This window comes from Coregonus lavaretus, assembly GCF_964263955.1.
Source record: "Coregonus lavaretus genome assembly, chromosome: 7".
Taxonomy (NCBI): domain Eukaryota; kingdom Metazoa; phylum Chordata; class Actinopteri; order Salmoniformes; family Salmonidae; genus Coregonus; species Coregonus lavaretus.
This window is the reverse complement of record NC_139994.1, coordinates 3,457,150-3,483,471: the sequence shown is the minus strand read 5'-3', so window position 1 is coordinate 3,483,471 and position 26,322 is coordinate 3,457,150. Positions and strand designations below refer to the sequence as shown.

At 44.8% G+C, this 26,322-nt stretch overlaps 1 protein-coding gene across 1 annotated transcript in view; it reads right to left on the bottom strand.

The window, feature by feature from the left end:
- Positions 1–26,322, bottom strand: part of LOC311132957 (phosphatidylinositol-3-phosphatase SAC1-A) — a 31,227-nt gene that overhangs the window by 4,677 nt on the left and 228 nt on the right. The window contains exons 2-16 of the mRNA XM_084166350.1: positions 24,531–24,628; positions 22,005–22,079; positions 21,517–21,644; positions 12,259–12,408; positions 9,947–10,006; positions 9,622–9,655; positions 9,113–9,214; positions 8,794–8,879; positions 5,322–5,408; positions 5,152–5,220; positions 3,846–3,925; positions 3,617–3,715; positions 3,063–3,201; positions 2,251–2,320; positions 994–1,066 (exon numbers count right to left, since the gene is read on the bottom strand). Coding sequence (XP_084022476.1) covers positions 994–1,066; positions 2,251–2,320; positions 3,063–3,201; positions 3,617–3,715; positions 3,846–3,925; positions 5,152–5,220; positions 5,322–5,408; positions 8,794–8,879; positions 9,113–9,214; positions 9,622–9,655; positions 9,947–10,006; positions 12,259–12,408; positions 21,517–21,644; positions 22,005–22,079; positions 24,531–24,628 — 1,350 coding nt within the window. The remainder of the gene's footprint in view (positions 1–993; positions 1,067–2,250; positions 2,321–3,062; positions 3,202–3,616; positions 3,716–3,845; positions 3,926–5,151; positions 5,221–5,321; positions 5,409–8,793; positions 8,880–9,112; positions 9,215–9,621; positions 9,656–9,946; positions 10,007–12,258; positions 12,409–21,516; positions 21,645–22,004; positions 22,080–24,530; positions 24,629–26,322) is intronic.

The window sequence follows — 26,322 nt, the reverse complement described above, 5'->3', positions numbered from 1 at the left end:
AGGAGGCATGAGGACTGCAGATGTGGCCAGGGCAATAAATTGCAATGTCCGCACTGTGAGACGCCTAAGACAGCGTTACAGGGAGACAGGACGGACAGCTGATCGTCCTCGCAGTGGCAGACCACGTGTAACAACACCTGCACAGAATCGGTACATCCGAACATCACACCTGCAGGACAGGTACAGGATTGCAAAAATTGCTCTTCACTGACGAGTCGCGGTTTTGTCTCAGGAGTGATGGTCGGATTCACATTTATCGTCGAAGGAATGAGCGTTACACCGAGGCCTGTACTCTGGAGCGGGATCGATTTGGAGGTGGAGGGTCCGTCATGGTCTGGGGCGGTGTGTCACAGCATCATCGGACTGAGCTGGTTGTCATTGCAGGCAATCTCAACGCTGTGCGTTACAGGGAAGACATCCTCCTCCCTCATGTGGTACCCTTCCTGCAGGCTCATCCCTCCAGCATGACAATGCCACCAGCCATACTGCTTGTTCTGTGCGTGATTTCCTGCAAGACAGGAATGTCAGTGTTCTGCCATGGCCAGCGAAGAGCCCGGATCTCAATCCCATTGAGCCCGTCTGGGACCTGTTGGATCGGAGGGTGAGGGCTAGGGCCATTCCCCCCAGAAATGTCAGGGAACTTGCAGGTGCCTTGGTGGAAGAGTGGGGTAACATCTCACAGCAAGAACTGGCAAATCTGGTGCAGTCCATGAGGAGGAGATGCACTGCTGTACTTAATGCAGCTGGTGGTCACACCAGATACTGACTGTTACTTTTGACCCCCCCTTTGTTCAGGGACACATTATTCAATTTCTGTTAGTCACATGTCTGTGGAACTTGTTCAGTTTGTCTGTTGTTGAATCTTGTTATGTTCATACAAATATTTACACATGTTAAGTTTGCTGAAAATAAACGCAGTTGACAGTGAGGACGTTTCTTTTTTTTGCTGAGTTTATATTTTTCAGAGGTCAGCAGCACACTGACGTGCAATACCTTGTGAAGTCAGTCTTCAGGGCTCCCGTACCAGCGTACTGCTTGGCGCATGCATTGGCATTGTCAGCCCAAGCTAGCGAAATAAAACAGACAGACATTATTAGTGAGCAGAGAAATACCCAAATGCGGGACAACAATTATTTTGCGGGACAGTGTAGCCCACATGAATACAAAGTGTTGGCACCAACCCCCCCCCCCCCATTCATGGGCTGTAGAGGGTGGCAATAAAATGCAAATTAATTACTTAAAAATCATACAATGTGATTTTCTGGATTTTTGTTTTAGATTCCGTCTCTCACAGTTGAAGTGTACCTATGATAAAAAGTACAGACCTCTACATGCTTTGTAAGTAGGAAAACCTGCAAAATTGGCAGTGTATCAAATACTTGTTCTCCCCACTGTGTGTGTGTGTGTGTGTGTGTGTGTGTGTGTGTGTGTGTGTGTGTGTGTGTGTGTGTGTGTGTGTGTGTGTGTGTGTGTGTGTGTATGTATGTATGTATGTATGTATGTATGTATGTATGTATGTATGTATGTATGTATGTATGTATGTATGTATGTATATATATATATATATATATATATATATATATATATATATATATATATATATATATATATATATTTCAGTCTAATATGGCTATTTACTTTTGTAGCTCTTCATCAGAAGCACGCTTTTTGTAAAGTAGTTAGGGACAAAAATCTACCTTTTTTTCTAAATTAGCAGGGTTTGAATTTGTTGACAAAATGCGGGACATTATTGTTTGGTTGCAGGACAAAGGGACAAAATGCGGGACTGTCCTCCACAATCCGGGACATGTGGTCACCCGAGAATAGTGTGAGAGGGACCACACAGAGCAACTTCATATGACACTCAAAAGCTGCGTTCACAAACTACCCTTAGCCCAGGGCTGACAGCCTCCTTAGCCCGGGGCTGACAGCCTCCTTAGCCCGGGGCTGACAGCCTCCTTAGCCCGGGGCTGACAGCCTCCTTAGCCCGGGGCTGACAGCCTCCTTAGCCCGGGGCTGACAGCCTCCTTAGCCCGGGGCTGACAGCCTCCTTAGCCCGGGGCTGACAGCCTCCTTAGCCCAGGGCTGACAGCCCTCTTAGGCCAGGGCTGACAGCCTCCTTAGCCAGGGCTGACAGCCCTCTTAGGCCTGGGCTAATTTTAACTAAGGGGAAGCCCTTGGCTAAGAGAATGCACTGTGAAAAGGCCTAAAGTAGCTGCCATTCATGGGCTGTAGAGGGTGGTTACTTACCATTCTTGTAGATCTTCTCAAAATCAGCCTGCTCCTCAATCCGCTGGGCCAGATGCAGGACACCCATCCTCTGTGGACAAACACCAAACATACATACATAAGTCCATTTAGAAGAGGCTAGGGAACCAGGGACAGGGCTCAGTCATTCAGCTTGTTCTCTCAAATAAAATGCTCAATAATAAGCCAACTGTGTAAAACAGGAGCCACTGGTTGTCTTTGAGCAACCCTCTGCCTCCCACCTCTAACGGTCTCGTCAGAATGATGACCCCCCACAGTGTGTGAAACAAGGTGGCCCTCCTAGCTCCTACCTGTAGCTGGGACAGTATGGAGGTAAACTGGGGTACTCTTCCTGATCCATCGGAGTGTACTGCCTAACAACAACAAGCATATACCATCCACACACCTGTAGCTGGACCTGTATGGAGCGGCGGGCCAGCTCTGGAGGACTTCCTACCTGTAGCTGGGACTGTATGGAGCGGCGGGCCAGCTCTGGAGGACTTCCTACCTGTAGCTGGGACTGTATGGAGCGGCGGGCCAGCTCTGGAGGACTTCCTACCTGTAGCTGGGACTGTATGGAGCGGCGGGCCAGCTCTGGAGGACTTCCTACCTGTAGCTGGGACTGTATGGAGCGGCGGGTCCAGCTCTGGAGGACTTCCTACCTGTAGCTGGGACTGTATGGAGCGGCGGGCCAGCTCTGGAGGACTTCCTACCTGTAGCTGGGACTGTATGGAGCGGCGGGCCAGCTCTGGAGGACTTCCTACCTGTAGCTGGGACTGTATGGAGCGGCGGGCCAGCTCTGGAGGACTTCCTACCTGTAGCTGGGACTGTATGGAGCGGCGGGCCAGCATGCTCTGGATGACGTTGGTGCGGTCCAGACAGTCCATGCAGTTACTGCGGAACGTCCCCTTCTGCTGGGACAACACCTTCCCCTCGGTGTCTACCATGAAGTAGCTACAGGGAGACAGAGAAAATACATCCACAGAACCAGTAACAGCACTGACGTTGGGACACCACCTAGCCCTCCGCTGCAGGGAGACAACAGAGGGGTCGTCATCAGAAGACAAGGCTAGGGTGTGAGTCCCAAATGGCACCCTATTCCCTATATAGTGCACTGTCTACTTGGGCCTCAATAGTAGGGTATAGGGTGCCATTTGGGATGCAGCCTGGGAGAACACATATGCCCAGAGGAATTTCAGAAGTCACGTGACTGACTAATGTAATCACTGGCATTTGACCCTGAAGACAGACCAGAGATAAAGAGGAGAGGAGAGGAGAGGAAGCCTCTCCTCTGTGTTCGTATGCCTATCCTCTGGCTAAAGGGGTGTAGACTAGCAGCTATGCAAAACGAGTCAATAGGGAGTAATACCCGTATTCATCTTGTGTCTCAGCCACACTGTCCACCAGGATATTCAGACGATCCCATCTCATCCCACTGCACTCCTTGTGGAAGTCAAATGCTACGTACCTGCAGGCATAAGAAACAAGGAGTGGCTGCGTTAGATCCATCCATTCATGCATCCATCTAAAATGTATAAATCATAGAGATGATAATAGGGTGGATGAGGGTGTTCAGGAGAGCGGTGGTCGGTTCCTACTTGATCATGCCGTTCTCCATGCCAGTCACCATCTTGGCAAACGCTTGCTCCAGGGGCTTCTCTGAACCCTTCTGGTTGACCTGGAGGAAGAAAAACACCTCATCTTACACTGAACAAAAATATAAAAAAAACGCAACATATAAAGTGTTGGTCCATGTTTCATGAGCTGAAATAAAAGACCCCGGAAATTTTCCATATGCACAAAAAACATATTTCTCTCACATGTTGTGCACAAATTAGTTTACATCCCTGTAAGAGCAATCCATCCACCTGACAGGTGTGGCATATCAAGAAGCTGATTAAAAAGATTGATCATTACTCAGGTGCACCTTGTGCTGGGGACAATAAAAGGCCACTAAAATGTGCTGTTCTGTCACACAACACAATGCCACAGATGTCTCAAGTTGAGGGACCGTGCAATTGGCATGCTGACTGCAGGAACGTCCACCAGAGCTGTTGCCAGAGAATTGAATGTTCATTTCTCTACCATAAGCCGTCTCAATGCTGTTGTAGAGAATTTGGCAGTACGTCCAACCGGCCTCACAACCGCCTGCCATCCCAGGACCTCCACATCAAGCTTCTTCACCTGAGGCATCGTCTGAGACCAGCCACCTGGACAGCTGATGATACTGTGGATTTGCACAACCGAAGAATTTCTGCACAAACCGGCAGAAACCGTCTCAGTGAAGCTCATCTGCGTGCTCGTCATCCTCACCAGGGTCTTGACCTGACTGCAGTTCGGCGTCGTAACCGACTTCAGTGGGCAAATGCTCACCTTCGATGGGCCACTGGCACGCTGGAGAAGTGTGCTCTTCATGGATGAATCCCGGTTTCAACTGTACCGGGCAGATGGCAGATGGCAGATGGCAGATGGCAGACAGACAGTACGGTATCAGGTGGGCTAGCGGGTTTGCTGATGTCAACGTTGTGAACAGAGTGCTCAGCATATGTGGGAACTCCTTCAAGATTGTTGAAAAAGCATTCCAGGTGAAGCTGGTTGAGAGAATGCCAAGAGCGTGCAAAACTGTCATCAAGGCAAAGGGTGTCAATGTAAATCGTCCGGATGGCCATTAGATTAATTGTTCAGCAGTCTTATGGCTTGGGGGGGTAGAAGCTTTTAAGGAGATGCATAACTGTCTTCCCAGTCATGTGAAATCCATAGATTAGGCCCTATTTGAAATTGCTACATGTTGCATTTATATTTTTGTTCAGTGTATATCAATCTTTCTAATGCTTCTCTCTCACAATGCTGTGACAAAGGGATATGCTTTAGCCATTGTGAGGCTTAAAAAATGAAGGGGCCTACCAGGTTCAGAATGGTCTGCTTTCCATAGATGAGGACCTGGGAGTCAAAATGCCTCTGGAAGCCATCCATCTAGGAAGACAGTTGGGGGAAGAATTAGTTAATTGATGATTTGATAGACAAGAGCTGCAATAGATAAAAGGGAAACTGCCAGAAGATGTGAAAGCACTTACGTGATTGGTGTTCTTGCTGATCAGTGGTTTGGGCTTGTATTTCAGGTTGGGCCTCTGAGACCAGAAGAAGGGCATGGAGCCTCGTGTCTGTGGAGGGAAACAGACATTTAAAAATAAGCTCTTATTTCTCTGTGTTGGTTCAGAGTAGGGCAGTTGCGGTCATGAAGTTTTGCCAGGCGGTTATTGTCATGCAAAAGTCTGCCGGTCTCACGGTAATTGACATAAACACATTTAACATCTCCAGGCCTCCACGCATATAAGCTGAATACAAGCCGCTGATGTGAGCCTTTGGAACATCTACATTTAAAAAAGGTATAATAAATGAATTTAATATAAAACCATCAATATAAATCCATTATTTATTTTAGTCCGGTCTAAAGAAACATTATCATATGAAGAAAATGTATTTTTCGAAGAACAGAATATGAGTTGGCCTACTGTATGTTACCTGGCTATGCTCCATGCCATAGACTGTAGGCTTGTTCATTTAGCAGACAAGAAATGCTTATAAGTTCAATGCCATTATTTTATATTATATGATTTTATAGTAAGAAGAATATAATTGAATTTAGCTGAATAAAATAGAACGGCTATTTTTCCCATTCCGGTGCGCGTATGAAGTGGCTATGTTGAGCGTAAAAGTGATCATTTGAAACAGGCCTTATGCACTAGATTTAGAGTTATTTGGCAACTTTAGTTGTTAATGATACAAACCTTAATGTCTTAGAAATTAAAACATATTATAGGCTGCATGGTGCGACTAAAGGCTATGGATGATTTGAGAAAGTCGCCCCCCAAAATAATTGCCATCTGTTCCTTGCCTCAGGCTGCACACGCTGCTCTCTCATCAAGTGATCAGATTTTTCACCCATCAGACTATTCTCAATTGAATTCTCTTTACTAATATGTCAAATGTGGTTTGATTTAGAATGGCCCATTAACACATGGGCAGGAACGGGGGGCAGGATGAATAAAGACATGTCATCTGTTTGCTCTGAATAGCGAATGGAGGCGGCACGTTTTCCCCACTAATCCGTTTTTTCAACGATGCGGGGTAGGCTACTTTTTATAGCGGAGCATGTGCTTAATATGAGCAGCAGAGAAATAACACTTTATTTCACTCCAGGCACCAACCACTGTTTGAGGAGCGACAGGTGATATTCTGCCCAGTACTCTGTATGCCATGGGCTCTCCAACCCTGTTCCTGCAGCTTCCCAGTGCTTCATTTGGGAAACCCAAGTGAAACATTGATAGTAACATGTTTTCGCAAACAAAAACATATTTCACTAAACTGTTGACAGCCCCTCTGCACGCTCGAGAAAGGAATCAAGGAGAGAGAGGAGATGGAAACACATGGTGGTGAGATATTCTGTAGCTAAAAGGTAATGGTTCAGCCTATTCATTATGAAAATATAAAAAATGCCCTATTACTAGGCTTTTCAAAATCAAATACAAAATTGCTGTTGCTGCTACTACTACTACTACTACTACTACCACCGCTACTACTACCACTAATAATAAGCCATTTAGCAGACGCTTTTATCCAAAGCGACTTACAGTCATGTGTGCATACATTTTTACGTATGGGTGGTCCCGGGGATCGAACCCACTACCCTGGCGTTACAAGCGCCGTGCTCTACCAGCTGAGCTACAGAGGACCACGACTACTACTGCGACTACTACTGCGACCACCACCACCACCACCACCACTACCACTACTACTACTACTACTACTACTACCACTACTACTACTACTACTACTACTACTACTACTGCTACTGCTACTGCTACTACTACTACTGCTACTACTGCTACTGCGACTACTACTACTACTACTACTACTACCACCACTACTACCACTACTACCACTACTACTACTACTAACACTACTAAAGTGAGGGAAAAAAGTATTTGATTTTGTACGTTTGCCCACTGACAAAGACATGATCAGTCTATAATTTTAATGGTAGGTTTATTTGAACAGTGAGAGACAGAATAACAACAACAAAAAACACATGTCAAAAATGTTATGAATTGATTTGCATTTTAATGAGGGAAATAAGTATTTGACCCCTCTGCAAAACATGACTTAGTACTTGGTGGCAAAACCCTTGTTGGCAATCACAGAGGTCAGACGTTTCTTGTAGTTGGCCATCAGGTTTGCACACATCTCAGGAGGGATTTTGTTCCACTCCTCTTTGCAGATCTTCTCCAAGTCATTAAGGTTTTGAGGCTGACGTTTCGCAACCTTCAGCTCCCTCCACAGATTTTCTATGGGATTAAGGTCTGCAGACTGGCTAGGCCACTCCAGGACCTTAATGTGCTTCTTCTTGAGCCACTCCTTTGTTGCCTTGGCCGTGTGTTTTGGGTCATTGTCATGCTGGAATACCCATCCACGACCCATTTTCAATGCCCTGGCTGAGGGAAGGAGGTTCTCACCCAAGATTTGGCGGTACATGGCCCCGTCCATCGTCCCTTTGATGCGGTGAAGTTGTCCTGTCCCCTTAGCAGAAAAACACCCCCAAAGCATAATGTTTCCACCTCCATGTTTGATGGTGGGGATGGTGTTCTTGGGGTCATAGGCAGCATTCCTCCTCCTCCAAACACGGCGAGTTGAGTTGATGCCAAAGAGCTCCATTTTGGTTTCATCTGATCACAACACTTTCACCCAGTTCTCCTCTGAATCATTCAGATGTTCATTGGCAAACTTCAGACGGCCCTGTATATGTGCTTTCTTGAGCAGGGGGACCTTGTGGGCGCTGCAGGATTTCAGTCCTTCACGGCGTAGTGGGTTACCAATTGATTTTTGGTGACTATGGTCCCAGCTGCCTTGAGATCATTGACAAGATCCTCCCGTGTAGTTCTGGGCTGATTCCTCACCGTTATCATAATCATTGCAACTCCACGAGGTGAGATCTTGCATGGAGCCCCAGGCCGAGGGAGATTGACAGTCTTTCTTCCATTTGCGAATAATCGCACCAACTGTTGTCACCTTCTCATCAAGCTGCTTGGCGATGGTCTTGTAGCCCATTCCAGCCTTGTGTAGGTCTACAATCTTGTCCCTGACATCCTTGGAGAGCTCTTTGGTCTTGGCCATGGTGGAGAGTTTGGAATCTGATTGATTGCTTCTGTGGACAGATGTCTTTTATACAGGTAACAAGCTGAGATTAGGAGCACTCCCTTTAAGAGTGTGCTCCTAATCTCAGCTCGTTACCTGTATAAAAGACACCTGGGAGCCAGAAATCTTTCTGATTGATAGGGGGTCAAATATTTATTTCCCTCATTAAAATGCAAATCTATTTATAACATTTTTGACATGAGTTTTTCTGGATTTTTTTGTTGATCAAATACTTTTTTCCCTCACTGCACCACCACCACCACCACTACTACTACTTACACTACCACCACTACTGCTACTACTGCTACTACTAACACTACAACTACTACCACCACCACCACTACTACAACTCACCTGTACGAATGAAGCCCTCCCTCCATTGTACAGGACTATTTGCTCCGTCTCCACAAAGTTAGCAGCGTGGCCCTCAGAATCGATACCTGAGGAAAAACGAATAATGATCATGAGAGAATGATTACGCACGTCCACAGGGCCATTACTGATTCAACATGCCAGTAATGCTGCTCAGTACAGTAGTATGGTCCCATCCCAAATAGCACCCTATTCCCTATATAGTGCACTACTTTTTACCAGAGCCCTATGAGCCCTGGTCAAAAAGTAGTGCACAACATAGGGAACAGGGTGCCAACTGGGACGTGGCCATGTGTCTTACCTCTGACGTAGTACCTGACCCCAGCCCTGAAGCAGCTCCTTCTGGATATGAGGATCCATTCAAAGATCTTCCCGTTGACACGGCACGGCTTCATCACAATGACTGGATCAGGGTCATCAAGGACCTCACAGAATACACTACTACAGCATCAGGCCAAAAGGTCAAATTCTACTAAGGCCGCTTCCGAAATGGCACCCTATTCCCCATTTAGTGCACTACTTTAGACCAGGGCAAAAGTAGTGCATTATATAGGGAATAGGGTGCCATTTGGGACATGCCCAAAGCGGAGGATGCTATTGTACTTGTATTCTAAGTGGCGGATGTTATTATTTTCTGACCTGGCAATGGCTTTCTAAAGTGCCCCCGAGGGAATTATTTAAGTTCCACTGAGTTGAAATTGGTTCTTGGAACACTCCGAGACCCATTCAAACTCTATGTTCTGATGTGGACCCATTGATTACTATTACACTAAGATCGGTGGGAGCAGAGCAAGACCATGGAAAGGATACATCCATGGACAACAGGGATCGCAAACCTGTGGAGCTGAAAGGGAAGAAAAGATCACATTTAAAAAACGGGATACGTCATCAGAACAAAGAACAAAAACTGTGGTCATCTACGGTGTGTTACAGTTCAAACACATAGTTAATTTTGGAGGGGTAAGGTTGATGTTATATTCTCCATATTCTAATACACTTTTAACCTCTGGTACATTAGAATAAGAAAAACCAAACGAAGACTGTGGACATGTGTTATATGGCAAACGGGGGGAGGGGGGGGGGGGGGGGGGGGGGGGGGGGGGTGTTGTGACGTTATAATTGTCATATCACTGACCTCCGGCTGTGCAAGGAACTCTCTCAGGAGGCTTCCATTCCACACAAACCTCTGATCTGCCTAGAAACAGGAGAACCAACCAGTCAGTCACAGACTCAATCTAATTCCTCAATCTGTTCGTCAACCTGCAGTAAATGATCTCCACTCCATCCGTTTGAGGAGACAGTAGGCAGGTTTCCATTGAACCAGGTTTATCTGACAAAAGCAATGTCACAAAAAACAGCAACGTATAACGGAAAAGGCAGATCTAGGAGAAACGTTCCAAAGATCGACAACATTTTCATCCCAGTCGACAGGGGTGGATTTTTATTTTGTCAAACTTTATTGTGAAAAATGATGGAAAACAGTGTTTTTCGAATAAATGATTATTGCTTAATCATTTGGAAGGTACGCGGAGCACATGAGATCTCTGCTTAACTATAAAGCTCCACTCCACATTTAAATTCTAAATGCCTACTGCTATCAACATTTGTTCTACTACAAAAATTGTTTCTTTGCAGGACAAGGATTGCCCTGACTTTCAAGAATGCCCCAATTGCTTCGCCTTGCTTTTTCTGGTTGGCTGGCAAGCGTCACCGTACAATTATTTAATATCTACAGGAGTACAAGTTCACCATGGCACGGACCGTGGCGATACGTTGGCACAAGAGAATAGTTAGAATATGGTAAATATTAGTAAATTTTTGCATTCTATCCAGGCTGGCTTTCGCAGGCTATACCTGAGACATGAAACACATGTGTGAGGGCATACAGGCTGTCTCCAATTTATTAATGGTCCATTTTCCTAAATGGGTAATGGAAACCATTCAACCACTACATTTTTATTAGACGCTAGTTATTTTTGTGGTGTGACATTACGTCCAGCTGTTTTTAATTGACAAGACAGTTAAATGGAAATGCATCCTAGCAGGCAATTATCACATGTATTTTATATGCAAACTTCCTAAAATGTCGAAAAAAAAAAATATATTTAATCACTGGACAAGTTAATGGAAACATAGCTAGAGGCTGCATTCCAAATGCACCCCCGTTCCCTATATAGTGCATTACTTTGGAACATGGTCCATAGGGGACAGGATGGACAGACAGTGACGGGATGGACAGACCGTGACGGTATGGACAGACAGTGACGGTATGGACACACAGTGACGGTATGGACACACAGTGACGGTATGGACACACAGTGACGGTATGGACACACCGTGACGGTATGGACAGACAGTGACGGTATGGACAGACAGCGACGGTATGGACAGACAGCGACGGTATGGACAGACAGCGACGGTATGGACAGACCGTGACGGGATGGACAGACAGTGACGGTATGGACAGACAGTGACGCCTGTTCCATCGCAAAACTACGGCACGTGTTGTTCTCACCATCAAACCAGTTAGACAAGGTTTCAGTGGAGGAGAAAGTGAAGATACTGGACACAAGAGTAATGCCTCAGCTGAGACTGAGGGGGGTTGAAAAGGTGAGTGTGTGTGTGTGTGTGTGTGTGTGTGTGTGTTTACGTGAGTAAATGCATCTGTGTGTGTGTGTACATGAGGGCAAGGTGACTAGTGTGGTTTACATGCATGGCAGGAGGCCAAACACCACAGTTAATCTGGCAGTGACACTCCTCCAATATGGATGAGACCTGGATATCATCATCTAATGGGATGATACTCTCCGACCTCAGCCTTTGTGGTTGACTAGCTTGGTACGCAGTAGGAGAAAACTCTGGCCCTGTCCAAAAACAACTCTTATGCTCCTAAAATAAGCACTTGATCTATATTCTAAAGAACCGGTTAGTTATAAGCAATATGGTGGTAGCTGGACCTTGCCCTCTGATAGAGGTAGACAGTTTACCACACTGCTCATATCCAATCTTTGGACCTTGCCCTCTGATAGAGGTAGACACTGCTCATATCCAATCTTTGGACCTTGCCCTCTGATAGAGGTAGACACTGCTCATATCCAATCTTTGGACCTTGCCCTCTGATAGAGGTAGACAGTTTACCACACTGCTCATAACCAATCTTTCCAGGTCTACACAAGAGCCTAGAGGGCTAGGTAGGGTCGTTTCTGGACAGGGTTCCAGAGAAACAATAGTTCTCCCTCTCCTCTCCTCTCCTCTCCTACCCTCCCCTCCTACCCTCCCCTCCTCTCCTACCCTCCTCTCCTACCCTCCTCCCCTACCCTCCTCTCCTACCCTCCTCCCCTCTCCTCCCCTCCTCCTCTCCTACCCTCCCCCCTACTCTCCCCCTCCTCTCCTACCCTACCCTCCCCCCTCCTCTCCTCCCTCCTCCTCCTCCTCCTCCTCTCCTACCCTCTCCAGCAGGCTCATCTCCTGGAAGTCGTGGCTGACGTTGGCCAGTCTCTGGACGGTGTGGGTCAGGTCATAGTCAGTGCAGAAGTAGAATCCATCTGTAGTCAGCACGTTGTTAATCATGGACAGGAACGTCTTGTTGTCTTGCGTCTGGAGAGAGGGAGGGGAGAAAATAGATTAGCTGGCTGGGCACAACTCATGACAGTGCAGTTTGCAGGAGTTGTGTGTGTGAAATGTGAGAAGAGGCTGTTAAGCCAGGGACGTTTCATATGAAATTAAACAGCATGCTTTACAAAACATTGAAGAAATCTTACTAGCTGACCAACAAACAAATTGCTATTGCATGATGACATATTTTACGTATTATAATAGCCCTCAAGAGTTTATGGATTTCATTCTAAACCTTGTCCACTTCACCTCCCTCCCTCCCAGGGCTTTACTGCACGTGGAAGGTTAGGGTGCATAACCTCTAATGATCTCTGCGTCCCCAATGGCAGCCCCCTATTCCCTATCTGGTGCAGGTGTCTTACATCAGCTGCCGAGCAACCCCAGGCGTTAAGGCCCCTCCCTCCACATGTCTAATAGGATCTGTATTCTGGATGCTAAGCCGGTTAACCCACGGAGAGAAGGGGAGAGCGAGAGAGAGAGAGAGAAGACTGACATGAATGACTCTACGGCTCCGCCCACAACGATTTCTACTTTCTCCCGAAGTGTGCACTTCTCAATGGAGTCTTTCCGCAATCCCTCACATCCTATCTGCTTGTCTCCTACTCAGCAGTATTGGAGAAGGTTCCTCCTCAAGTCTTCTCCAATGCGTTCTGAAGAAGAGGCGAGAGGATGCAAGGAAATAGAAATGAGAATGGTCCTATAGCTCCTCCCCCCGACGAGGCTGCTGCAGCTTCCCTGCATGACGTCAGCACTTTATATCCTGTTTTTGTAAGTGAATGTAGTCTGTCTCTCCCCCCCCCAAAAAAAAAAAAAACGGGGGATAGGGTGCCATTTGGGATCAAACATGGTTCCAAACACCTCCAAACTAATCTCCACCCCCAGTTTCAACTTCACCCATGGCACTCATGGAAATATAAAAAAGTATTACACGCTTGAAGCATTTTTTAGGCCAAAAACATAAAACTTTCACTGATCATTCTAATAAAATATATGATGCCACCTTTCCAACAAGTCATTTCTTCAAATTTCTGCCCTGCTAGAGCTGCCCCGGTCAACTGTAAGTGCTGTTATTGTAAAGTGGAAACGTTTTGGCGCAACAATGGCTCAGCCGAGAAGTGGTAGGTCACACAAGCTCACAGAACGGGACCGGCGAGTGCTGAAGTCCGTAGCGCGTAAAGATAATCTGTCCTTGGATGCAACACTCATTACTGAGTTCCAAACTGCCTCTGGAAGCAACCTCAACACAATAACTGTTCGTCTGGGAGCTTCATGAAATAGGTTTCCATGGCCGAGCAGCCGGATCCAAGCCTAAGATCACCATGCGCAATGCCAAGCGTCGGCTGGAGTGGTGTAAAGCTCGCTGCCATTGGACTCTGGAGCAGTGGAAACGCGTTCTCTGGAGTGATGAATCACGCTTCACCATCTGGCAGTCCGATGGACGAATCTGGGTTTGGCGGATGCCAGGAGAACGCTACCTGCCCCAATGCATAGTGCCAACTGTAATGTTTGGTGGAGGAGAAATAATGGTCTGGGGCTGTTTTTCATTGTTCGGGCTATGCCCCTTAGTTCCAGTGAAGGGAAATCTTAACGCTACAGCATACAATAACATTCTAGACGATTCTGTGCTTCAAACTTTGTGGCAACAGTTTGGGGAAGGCCCTTTCCTGTTTCAGCATGACAATGCCCCCATGCACAAAGCGAGATCCATACAGAAATGGTTTGTCGAGATCGGTGCGGAAGAACTTGACTGGCCTGCACAGAGCCCTGACCTCAACCCCATCAAACACAGAGCCCTCACACAAAGCTACAGACACACGAGCTAGCACACACACGTACATTGTAATATTGTTGTTTGGTGGAATTATACATTTTGTACTGCAGATGTGTAGTGATGTAATAACATTATATAAATGTACGGTTTTATCTTTTGTTTTATATGTAAGTGCCTTAATGCATTTGGACCCCAGGAAGAGTAGCCGCTGCCTTGGCAGTAGCTAATGGGAATCCCTAATAAAATACAAATACCTCATCCCCATCAAATACCTTTGGGATGAATTGGAACGCTGACTGTGAGCCAGGGCTAATGGCCCAACATCAGTGCCCGACTTCACTAATGCTCGTGGCTGAATGGAAGCAAGTCCCCGCAGCAATGTTCCAACATCTAGTGGAAAGCCTTCCCAGAAGAGTGGAGGCTGTTATAGCAGCAAAGGGGGGGACCAACTCCATATTAATGCCCATGATTTTGGAATGAGATGTTCGACGAGCAGGTGTCCACATACTTTTGTAGTGCATGTCAAATCTGTGTAGTTGTGGTGTAAAAAGGTGTAAAAACAAAGTTTAATTTTGTCCTCCGAATAGGGGTGGTGGTGGATGCACCAAAAATAAAATATATACACAGTACCAGTCAAAAGTTGGGAAACACCTACTCATTCCAGGGTTTTTCTTTATTTTTACTATTTTCTACATTGTAGGATAATAGTGAAGACATCAAAACTATGAAATAACACATGGAATCATGTAGTAACCCCAAAAGTGTTAAACAAATCAGAATATATTTTATATTTGAGATTCTTCAAATAGCCACCCTTTGCCTTTGACAGCTTTGCACACTCTTGGCGTTCTCTCAACCAGCTTCACCTGGAATGCTTTTCCAACAGTCTTGAAGGAGTTCCCACATATGCTGAGCACTTGTTGGCTGCTTTTCCTTCACTCTGCGGTCCAACTAATCTCAAACCATCTCAATTGAGCTGAGGTCGGGTGATTGTGAAGGCCAGGTCATCTGATGCAGCACTCCATCACTCTCCTTCTTGGTCAAATAGCCCTTACACAGCCTGGAGGTGCATTGGGTCATTGTCCTATTGAAAAACAAATGGCGTATCGCTGCAGAATGCTTTGGTAGCCATGCTGGTTAAATGTCTCTTGAATTCACTGCTTCACTGGTCTTCAAGGAGAGATACAAAAGCAATACATTGAAATGTAGACCTATATATATATACACACACCACTATGATTTATACCATCTCTATAGCATATTATCTATTCCACATTTTACTTCACATTTCAAATAGCTTCATACTGCAGTAGGATTGCCTGCAGGTTTCCATTGCTTCATTGATTATCAAGAGATCTGAAACCATTGCTTTGTATTGGAATGTAAATAAATCACTGACAGTGTCACCAGCAAAGCACCCCCACACCATCACACCTCCTCCTCCATGCTTCACGGTGGGAACCACACATGCGGAGTTCATCCGTTCACCTACTCTGCGTCTCATCAGACAAAAAGGACAGATTTCCACCGGTCTAATGTCCATTGCTCGTGTTTCTTGGCCCAAGCAAGTCTCTTCTTCTTATTGGTGTCCTTTAGTAGTGGTTTGTTTGCAGCAATTCGACCATGAAGGCCTGATTCAAACAGTCCCCTCTGAACAGTTGATGTTGAGCTGTGTCTGTTACTTGAACTCTGTGATTTCTGAGGCTGGTAACTAATGAACTTATCCTCTGCAGCAGAGGTAACTCTGGGTCTTCCATTCCTGTGGTGGTCCTCATGAGAGCCAGTTTCATCCTAGCGCTTGACGTTTTTGCGACTGCACTTGAACAAACTTTCAAAGTTCTTGACATTTTCCGGATTGACTGACCTTCATGTCTTAAAGTAATGATGGCTGTCGTTACTCTTTGCTTATTTGAGCTGTTCTTGCCATTATATGGACTTGGTCTTTTACCAAATAGGGCTATCTTCTGTATACCAACCCCACCTTCTCACAATACAACTGATTGGCTAAAACGCATTAAGAAGGAAAGAAATTCCACAAATTAACTTAACAAGGCACACCTGTTAATTGAAATGCATTCCAGGCAACTACCTCATGAAGCTGGTTGAGAGAATGCCAAGAGTGTGCAAAGCTGTCATCAAGGCAAAGGGTGGCTACTTTGAAGAATCTCAAATATAAAATATATTTTGATTTGTGTAACCTCTTAAGGAGCCCCCCCCCCCCCCCCCCCCCCCCCCATTTTCACCTAAAATGACATACCCAAATCTAACTGCCTATAGCTCAGGACCTGAAGCAAGGATGTGCATATTTTTTGATACCATTTGAAAAGGAAACACTTTGAAGTTTGTGGAAATGTGAAATTAATGTAGGAGAATATAACACATAAGATCTGGTAAAAGATAATACGAACAAAAAAACATGAGTTTTCTATTTGTTTATTTATTTTCCATCATATTTGAAATGCAAGAGAAAGGCCACAATATAATATTGCAGTTTAGGCGCAATTTAAATTTCGGCCACCAGATGGCAGCAGTGTGTGTGCAAAATTTCAGATTGATCCAGTGATACATTGCAATACTGGACTATTTTGTATCAAGTCTGCCCAAATGTGCCAAATTGGTCAATTGATACATTTTCAAGAACACAACTATAGAGAACATGCAAAAATGTTATGGTAATGTAATGGTAATGGTAACCAACTGTAAGTTTACACACTCCCAGGAATGTCATACATGATGGATCATTAGCTTATTCACTAACTTTCACACATCTAGATGGCCGGGCGGGGTGGGTGTGGAGCCAGAGACAGCAGGGGTTCAAACTGTTGAACCCAGTTCCTACATTTGAATATAAAAATTGATTTTATCAAACAAAACTATGCAACATTTTATCTCTGGGACCCTTAGGATGACAAATCAAAGCAAGATTACTGAATGTTAGAACATTATTTACCTTCAGAGGTGAATGTATCAAACCAGTTGCTGTGATACGTTTTTTGTTGTTGTGCACTCTCCTCAAACAATAGCATGGTATCTTTCACTGTAATAGCTACTGTAAATTGGACAGTGCAGTTAGATTAACAAGAATTTAAGCTTTCTGCCCATATAAGGCATGTCTATGTCCTGGAAAGTTGGCTGTTACTTACAACAGTCATGCTAATCACGTTAGCTCAACCGTCCCGTATACGGGACACCGATCCCGTAGAGGTTAACAGTTTCTTGGTTACTACATGATTCCATATGTGTTATTTCATAGTTTTGATGTCTTCACTATTATTCTACAAAGTAGAAAATAGTAAAAATAAAGAAAAACCCTTGAATGTGTAGGTGTGTCCAAACTTTTGACTGGTACTAATATATATATATATATATATATATATATATATATATATATATATATATATATATATATATATATATATATATATATATATATATATATATATACACACATACAGTGGGGAGAACAAGTATTTGATACACTGCCGATTTTGCAGGTTTTCCTACTTACAAAGCATGTAGAGGTCTGTAATTTTTATCATAGGTACACTTCAACTGTGATAGACGGAATCTAAAACAAAAATCCAGAAAATCACATTGTATGATTTTTAAATAATTAATTTAAATTTTATTGCATGACATAAGTATGATACATCAGAAAAGCAGAACTTAATATTTGGTACAGAAACCTTTGTTTGCAATTACAGAGATCATATGTTTCCTGTAGGTCTTGACCAGGTTTGCACACACTGCAGCAGGGATTTTGGCTCACTCCTCCATACAGACCTTCAGGTTTCGGGGCTGTCGCTGGGCAATACAGACTTTCAGCTCCCTCCAAAGATTTTCTATTGGGTTCAGGTCTGGAGACTGGCTAGGCCATTCCAGGACCTTGAGATGCTTCTTACAGAGCCACTACTTAGTTGCCCTGGCTGTGTGTTTTGGGTCATTGTCATGCTGGAAGACCCAGCCACGACCCATCTTCAATGCTCTTACGGAGGGAAGGAGGTTGTTGGCCAAGATCTCGCGATACATGGCCCCATCCATTCTCCCCTCAATACGGTGCAGTCGTCCTGTCCCCTTTGCAGAAAAGCATCCCCAAAGAATGATGTTTCCACCTCCATGCTTCACGGTTGGGATGGTGTTCTTGGGGTTGTACTCATCCTTCTTCTTCCTCCAAACACGGCGAGTGGAGTTTAGACCAAAAATATCTATTTTTGTCTCATCAGACCACATGACCTTCTCCCATTACTCCTCTGGATCATCCAGATGGTCATTGGCAAACTTCAGACGGGCCTGGACATGCGCTGGCTTGAGCAGGGGGACCTTGCGTGCGCTGCAGGATTTTAATCCATGACGGCGTAGTGTGTTACTAATGGTTTTCTTTGAGACTGTGGTCCCAGCTCTCTTCAGGTCTTTGACCAGGTCCTGCCGTGTAGTTCTGGGCTGATCCCTCACCTTCCTCATGATCATTGACGGCCCACGAGGTGAGATCTTGCATGGAGCCCCAGACCGAGGGTGATTGACCGTCATCTTGAACTTCTTCCATTTTCTAATAATTGCGCCAACAGTTGTTGCCTTCTCACCAAGCTGCTTGCCTATTGTCCTGTAACCCATCCCAGCCTTGTGCAGGTCTACAATTTTATCCCTGATGTCCTTACACAGCTCTCTGGTCTTGGCCATTGTGGAGAGGTTTGAGTCTGTTTGATTGAGTGTGTGGACAGGTGTCTTTTATACAGGTAACGAGTTCAAACAGGTGCAGTTAATACAGGTAATGAGTGGAGAACAGGAGGGCTTCTTAAAGAAAAACTAACAGGTCTGTGAGAGCCGGAATTCTTATTGGTTGGTAGGTGATCAAATACTTATGTCATGCAATAAAATGCAAATTAATTACTTAAAAATCATACAATGTGATTTTCTGGATTTTTGTTTTAGATTCCGTCTCTCACAGTTGAAGTGTACCTATGATAAAAATTACAGACCTCTACATGCTTTGTAAGTAGGAAAACCAGCAAAATCGGCAGTGTATCAAATACTTGTTCTCTCCACTGTGTGTGTATGTATATATATATATATTTTAAACAGGGTGACGACTTCCATTTTCCATAATAAAAGGCAATTCAGTGTAAACTTAGTCAGCCGTGTCGTTAGCCAGCGTTGTTCTGACTGTGTGCTATGGTGAATCTCTAAACTCCCCGGGGGAAGTTACAATGGTACCCTATTCCCTTTATAGTGTACTATAAAGGGAGTAGTATAGGGGAAAGGGTACCATTTGGGACATCACCTTATAGTCTCAAGCCAAGGCTGCTCTTTCAATTAGCACTACAGGAATAGCCAGCCTTGATGAATAATGTACATGGTCTGCTTCACTGAAATTAGACACTAACATCGTCATTGTGTGATTCAAACAGTAGGGGTTTGATGTTTAAACAGGAGGTCCTCTAGTGCAAAGCTACTGTCTGTTAGCTGTACTAACGTTACTGTGGCTAGGTCCCCTCTAGTTCAAAGCTACTGTCTGTTAGCTGTACTAACGCTACTGTGGCTAGGTCCCCTCTAGTGCAAAGCTACTGTCTGTTAGCTGTACTAACGCTACTGTGGCTAGGTCCCCTCTAGTGCAAAGCTACTGTCTGTTAGCTGTACTAACGCTACTGTGGCTAGGTCCCCTCTAGTGCAAAGCTACTGTCTGTTAGCTGTACTAACGTTACTGTGGCTAGGTCCCCTCTAGTGCAAAGCTACTGTCTGTTAGCTGTACTAACGTTACTGTAGCTAGGTCCCCTCTAGTGCAAAGCTACTGTCTGTTAGCTGTACTAACGTTACTGTGGCTAGGTCCCCTCTAGTGCAAAGCTACTGTCTGTTAGCTGTACTAACGTTACTGTGGCTAGGTCCCCTCTAGTTCAAAGCTACTGTCTGTTAGCTGTACTAACGTTACTGTGGCTAGGTCCCCTCTAGTGCAAAGACACTGTCTGTTAGCTGTACTAACGTTACTGTAGCTAGGTCCCCTCTAGTTCAAAGCTACTGTCTGTTAGCTGTACTAACGTTACTGTGGCTAGGTCCCCTCTAGTTCAAAGCTACTGTCTGTTAGCTGTACTAACGTTACTGTGGCTAGGTCCCCTCTAGTGCAAAGATACTGTCTGTTAGCTGTACTAACGTTACTGTGGCTAGGTCCCCTCTAGTTCAAAGCTACTGTCTGTTAGCTGTACTAACGTTACTGTGGCTAGGTCCCCTCTAGTTCAAAGCTACTGTCTGTTAGCTGTACTAACGTTACTGTGGCTAGGTCCCCTCTAGTTCAAAGATACTGTCTGTTAGCTGTACTAACGTTACTGTGGCTAGGTCCCCTCTAGTGCAAAGCTACTGTCTGTTAGCTGTACTAACGTTACTGTGGCTAGGTCCCCTCTAGTGCAAAGCTACTGTCTGTTAGCTGTACTAACGTTACTGTAGCTAGGTCCCCTCTAGTTCAAAGCTACTGTCTGTTAGCTGTACTAACGTTACTGTAGCTAGGTCCCCTCTAGTTCAAAGCTACTGTCTGTTAGCTGTACTAACGTTACTGTAGCTAGGTCCCCTCTAGTGCAAAGCTACTGTCTGTTAGCTGTACTAACGTTACTGTGGCTAGGTCCCCTCTAGTGCAAAGCTACTGTCTGTTAGCTGTACTAACGTTACTGTGGCTAGGTCCCCTCTAGTGCAAAGCTACTGTCTGTTAGCTGTACTAACGTTACTGTAGCTAGGTCCCCTCTAGTGCAAAGCTACTGTCTGTTAGCTGTACTAACGTTACTGTGGCTAGGTCCCCTCTAGTTCAAAGATACTGTCTGTTAGCTGTACTAACGTTACTGTAGCTAGGTCCCCTCTAGTGCAAAGATACTGTCTGTTAGCTGTACTAACGTTACTGTAGCTAGGTCCCCTCTAGTTCAAAGATACTGTATATAGGCTATTTCCTCAGACCTGTGGCTGTTTCCATGGGACTGTGCTTTCCCTACTGACTGGCAAACACCAGGATAGATTCAAACCAAATTCTCCCTGTGTACTGACACAACGCAAAGTCCGATATGGATGGAGTGATAACATGCGACAACTATCAATGAATACATATACGGTATCTAGGAAGAGTTTCAAACAGAATCAACCGACTGGGCTGAGTATTGGAATAGGAAGTGGTAACGTTCCCGGCTAGTCACATACACGCTATTCCCCACCAGAGACTGGGGTTCAATCCCCACATCCACCCTTCCTACTGTTCCCTCACTTGCCTGTCTCCCCCTCTGTTTCGAACTATAGTCTAAAATGAAGGGGAAAAAAACTATCCCAAAAAAGTGCATGAGTGTGTTTGTCACCTGGTTCTCAGTGAGGTGAAGCACAGTCTTTTTGTAGGAGATGACGTCAAAATCCACTGCCTTCCACACAGCGTGGCCCAGGAGGCTGCCCACATTCCTCTTCTTGGTAATGACGATCAGGTACATCCCTGTGAGAGGGGAAACCAAGGGTTAACATGGCAGCCTGGTCAGCACCACATATAAACAGTGACGTGTTACATCTTGTTGAACAAGATGGAAGTTACGTCCAGATAATCTCTCCTTCCTTCCAAAGTGTACACTTGTTCACTTCCCACTGATTTGAAAGGAAATTACTGCTACAAGGAATACGGTGGAACCTCCTGCTAGCCCATGCCTCCACCAATCCAATGTTTTTAGATTTGTGGAAAGTAGTAAACAAGTACACACTTCAGGAGAAAGGAGATATTGTTGGGGCGCACCGAGTGGTAGGCCTACATCTTGTGTGACAAGATATAAGGACCAGCCCAGTGGTCAGGCTGAGGCCCTACCTGCCACCAGCCGGACGGTCCCCATGATGCCACAGACGGGCCTGGTGTTCGCCGACGGAGGAACATCCTTCTTCCCTAAAGAAACAAGTAACAGGACAAACATCAGTGTTTCACCATAAATCATTTTTCAGTGTAATCATAAACAACTCAAACCAGATATAAAGTATGTAGAAAAGATAATGGAGCTATATACACTACCGTTCAAAAGTTTGGGGTCACTTAGAAATGTCCTTGTTTTCAAAAGAAAAGCAATTTTTTTTCTCCATTAAAATAACATCAAATTGATCAGAAATACAGTGTAGACATTGTTAATGTTGTAAATGGCTATTGTAACTGGAAACGGCTGATTTTTTTATGGAATATCTACATAGGCGTACAGAGGCCCATTATCAGCAACCATCAGTCATGTGTTCCAATGGCACATTGTGTTTGCTAATCCAAGTTTATCATTTTAAAAAGGATAATTGATCATTAGAAAACCCTTTTACAATTATGTTAGCACAGCTGAAAACTGTTGTGCTGATTAAAGAAGCAATAAAACTGGCCTTCTTGAGACTAGTTGAGTATCTGGAGCATCAGCAATTGTGGGTTCGATTACAGGCTCAAAATGGCCAGAAACAAATAACTTCCTTCTGAAACTCGTCAGTCTAGTCTTGTTCTGAGAAATGAAGGCTATTCCATGCGAGAAATTGCCAAGAAACAGAAGATCTCGTACAACGCTGTGTACTACTCCCTTCATAGAACAGAGCAAACGGGCTCTAACCAGAATAGAAAGAGGAGTGGGAGGCCCGGTGCACAACTGAGCAAGAGGACAAATATATGAGTGTCTAGTTTGAGAAACAGACGCCTCACAGGTCCTCAACTGGCAGCTTCATTAAATAGTACCTGCAAAACACCAGTCTCAACGTCAACAGTGAAGAGGCGACTCCGGGATGCTGACCTTCTAGGCAGAGTTGCAAAGAAAAAGCCATATCTCAGACTGGCCAATAAAAAGAAAAGATTAAAAAGATGGGCAAAAGAACACAGACACTAGACAGAGGAAGATTGGAAAAAATGTGTTATGGACAAACAAGTCGAAGTTTGAGGTGTTCGGATCACAAAGAAGAACATTTGTGAGACGCAGACCAAATGAAAAGATGCTGGTGGAGTGATTGATGCCATCTGTCAAGTATGGTGGAGGCAATGTGATGGTCTGGGGGTGCTTTGGTGGTGGTAAAGTGGGAGATTTGTACAGGGTAAAAGGGATCTTGAAGAAGGAAGGCCATCACTCCATTTTGCAACGCCATGCCATACCCTGTGGACAGCGCTTGATTGGAGCCAATTTCCTCCTACAACAGGACAATGACCCAAAGCACAGCTCCAAACTATGCAAGAACTATTTAGGGAAGAAGCAGTCAGCTGGTATTCTGTCTATAATGAAGTGGCCAGCACAGTCTCCGGATCTCAACCCTATTGAGCTGTTGTGGGAGCAGCTTGAACGTAAGAAGTGCCCATCAAGCCAATCCAACTGGTGGGAGGTGCTTCAGGAAGCATGGGGTGAAATCTCGTCAGATTACCTCAACAAATTGACAACTAGAATGCCAAAGGTCTGCAAGGCTGTAATTGCTGCAAATGGAGGATTCTTTGACAAAAGCAAAATTTGAAGGACATAATTATTATTTCTATTAAAATCAATATTTCTAACCTTGTCAATGACTACATTTCCTATTCAAACTAATTTAATGTGTGTTTTCATGGAAAACGCAGACATTTCTAAGTGACCCCAAACTTTTTAACGGTAGTGTATGTATCTTTAAATATCATCTATGAGAACTAACAACAACCAAAATACAGACGGACAGGGAGAATCAACATTTCCGAAAAGGCCATGGAATGGGGCCCCCATTGATTTTGTAATATTGTTTGAGTCATACAGATAGCATAAGAACACAGCATAAGCCATAGCAAAATGTGTAGAATTGCAGGACATTTGCTTTAAAACTGCAATTTATTTTCTCAGCCCCATGACAAAATGTGTAGAATTGCAGGAAATTAGCTTTAAAAACAGCTAAATGCCTCTGCGGCCAAGAGGAGGGTCTATAAAATGTCGGTCAGAAACAGCGCCATTGGCCACGGCCACTATTCACAACTTCCTCACTTCAGGAACTCCATTAGCTCCCTATAAAAACCCTCTCGGCACTCGTACCGAGTATGAGAAGGAACCATTAAAGGGTCATGGCACGGTTAGAACCATGAGCAGGGGTCAACTCTATCTCCATTGCAACTCAGAGCGTCTTCATGTCCATATTAACTGACAGGAATTCGAATGGAATTGACCCCCCAACTCTGTTGACGCGCGCCAATCAATGGCAGTGTATTTCTGTTTTGTTTTGACACTCTTCCCATTGAAGCCACCAGGGTCGTATTCACTAGGATCCAAACGGAAGCTAAAACAGGGAGCAACCTACCTGAATTAATCCAATAAAGAAATGCTTGTTTTTGTTTCCTGATGCAAAACGTTTCGCTACGGTGTGCACTGAGTCTTACCAGTCAGGGTCATCTCATTGGACACCCTGTCGATGGCCAGAACTGCATCCGCCCCGTCATCACAGGCCTCAATATAGAACTTCTCTGGGGTAGTGTGCCTGTGGGAAGGGAGGGGGAATAATGAGGTTCAAGTATGTTGTGGAGTAGGATGAAGTACCTTGGGGAAACTTCACCCTGGAGCATGTTACAGAGAACGTCCAGTGACATGTTGGGTCAATAAAGAGCACCATGAGATGCAGCACATTAAAGAGATGTAACAATAATCCTGAGGTTTATTACAGGGCAGACAGTAAACTTAGATAATGACAACTGTGATTAACATAGGACTACAGTCTGTAGAAGCACTGTGCAGCATCGAAATCTAAACCGGAAGGACAATAGCTACACAGCGACTGTTAATGTTTTGCTTGCCAGTGCCACAGCGGTGACAGCAGACAAAGGAAATACCAGAATAAGCAACTTTCTGTCTCCATAGATACATGTTGCACTGCTTGTCCTATTTCTTGCTGAGGTTAGAGAGCATGGCATGTAATGACGTAAGCTTAATATCACAACAGATCAGCACCGTCAGATGTTGAAACAGGTTCGCTCAAGAGGACTGAGTATTGCCACTGTCTGTCTGCATTGAGGCAACACTCTTCTACACCACTGCCTGTCAGTGAGTATTGTACTGCATGAATCTCTTCCAATGATTAGGCCTAAAATGATGCATTCAGCAAGAGACTGAATGAAAAATTGCAACACTTGTCTTAGCCTAGGCCTGGTTTGACACACAAAGCCGAGTAGGCCTAGCCTACAAAAGCTCATTCACGCCTGTGCAAACAGAGAACATTTAGGCCTAAAAAGGAACGGCAAAGAAGAACAATGTATTGTATAACAAAGGTGTTTCTCTGTCTCTGGCTATGACTGATTTCCTATTGCAGCATAAATGGGCTGAACAACTTAACCTGCAAGCAGGCTTGCTCAGAGCTGGAAAATCCTGCACCAGAAAAAAATGTGGCCTCCTTTCTGGGCTACAGTAAAGTCTGTAGAGTAGAGCGCCATCATGCACTGAGCCTTAAGTGAGGACTGAGGAGAAGTGGCTGCCAGACAAAAGCCTTATTGTTAGGGACTTTTGAACACATTCTCATGCCACGGGAAAGCCTTGGACAACCATATATACTGCTGGCATAACAACCACTCCATATTGCCTGTTTGCATGACTTGACGTGATGTTGTGACTGAATTCAACAATCAAAAAGTAGGTTAGACCCTGTTCATGGCCCACGGCTATTGTTTTGGCACATACCTATTCTCAACAAGCTATCGGTGCCATCTCTGATACATCAGCAGGACTTTATGAGCACCTTTTTCTGTTAATACATCTACTAGTGACTTCGCCCCATTCCCTTGGAGCTGAGTAAACATGTCGTTTTGAGCCACTCAGTCAGGTATTCAGATCCCCACCCCAATGTTGCCCAATATGTCCTGTAAAGTGTCACACCCACTACAGCAGAGACAACACATTAAATTGAGTTTACACGACAAACTGTCCAATTTTTTTTTTATGCAAAACTTGGACTGATAAAACCATTGGTCTGTTTGCCTGCCCTGTAGGCTACTCCGTGTACTGTATATCATATACTTGAAAGGACAGGCAACTGGTCATGCAACATTAATGGCATTTACTAGGTAGTTATAGACTGCATTGCCATTGGTTGTTGGCTTAGCTAGCATTCAGCAAGCAATCAGGCTAACTAGCTGATGTCAACCCGACTTTTGACAATCATGATAAGATAATGACACATGTCCA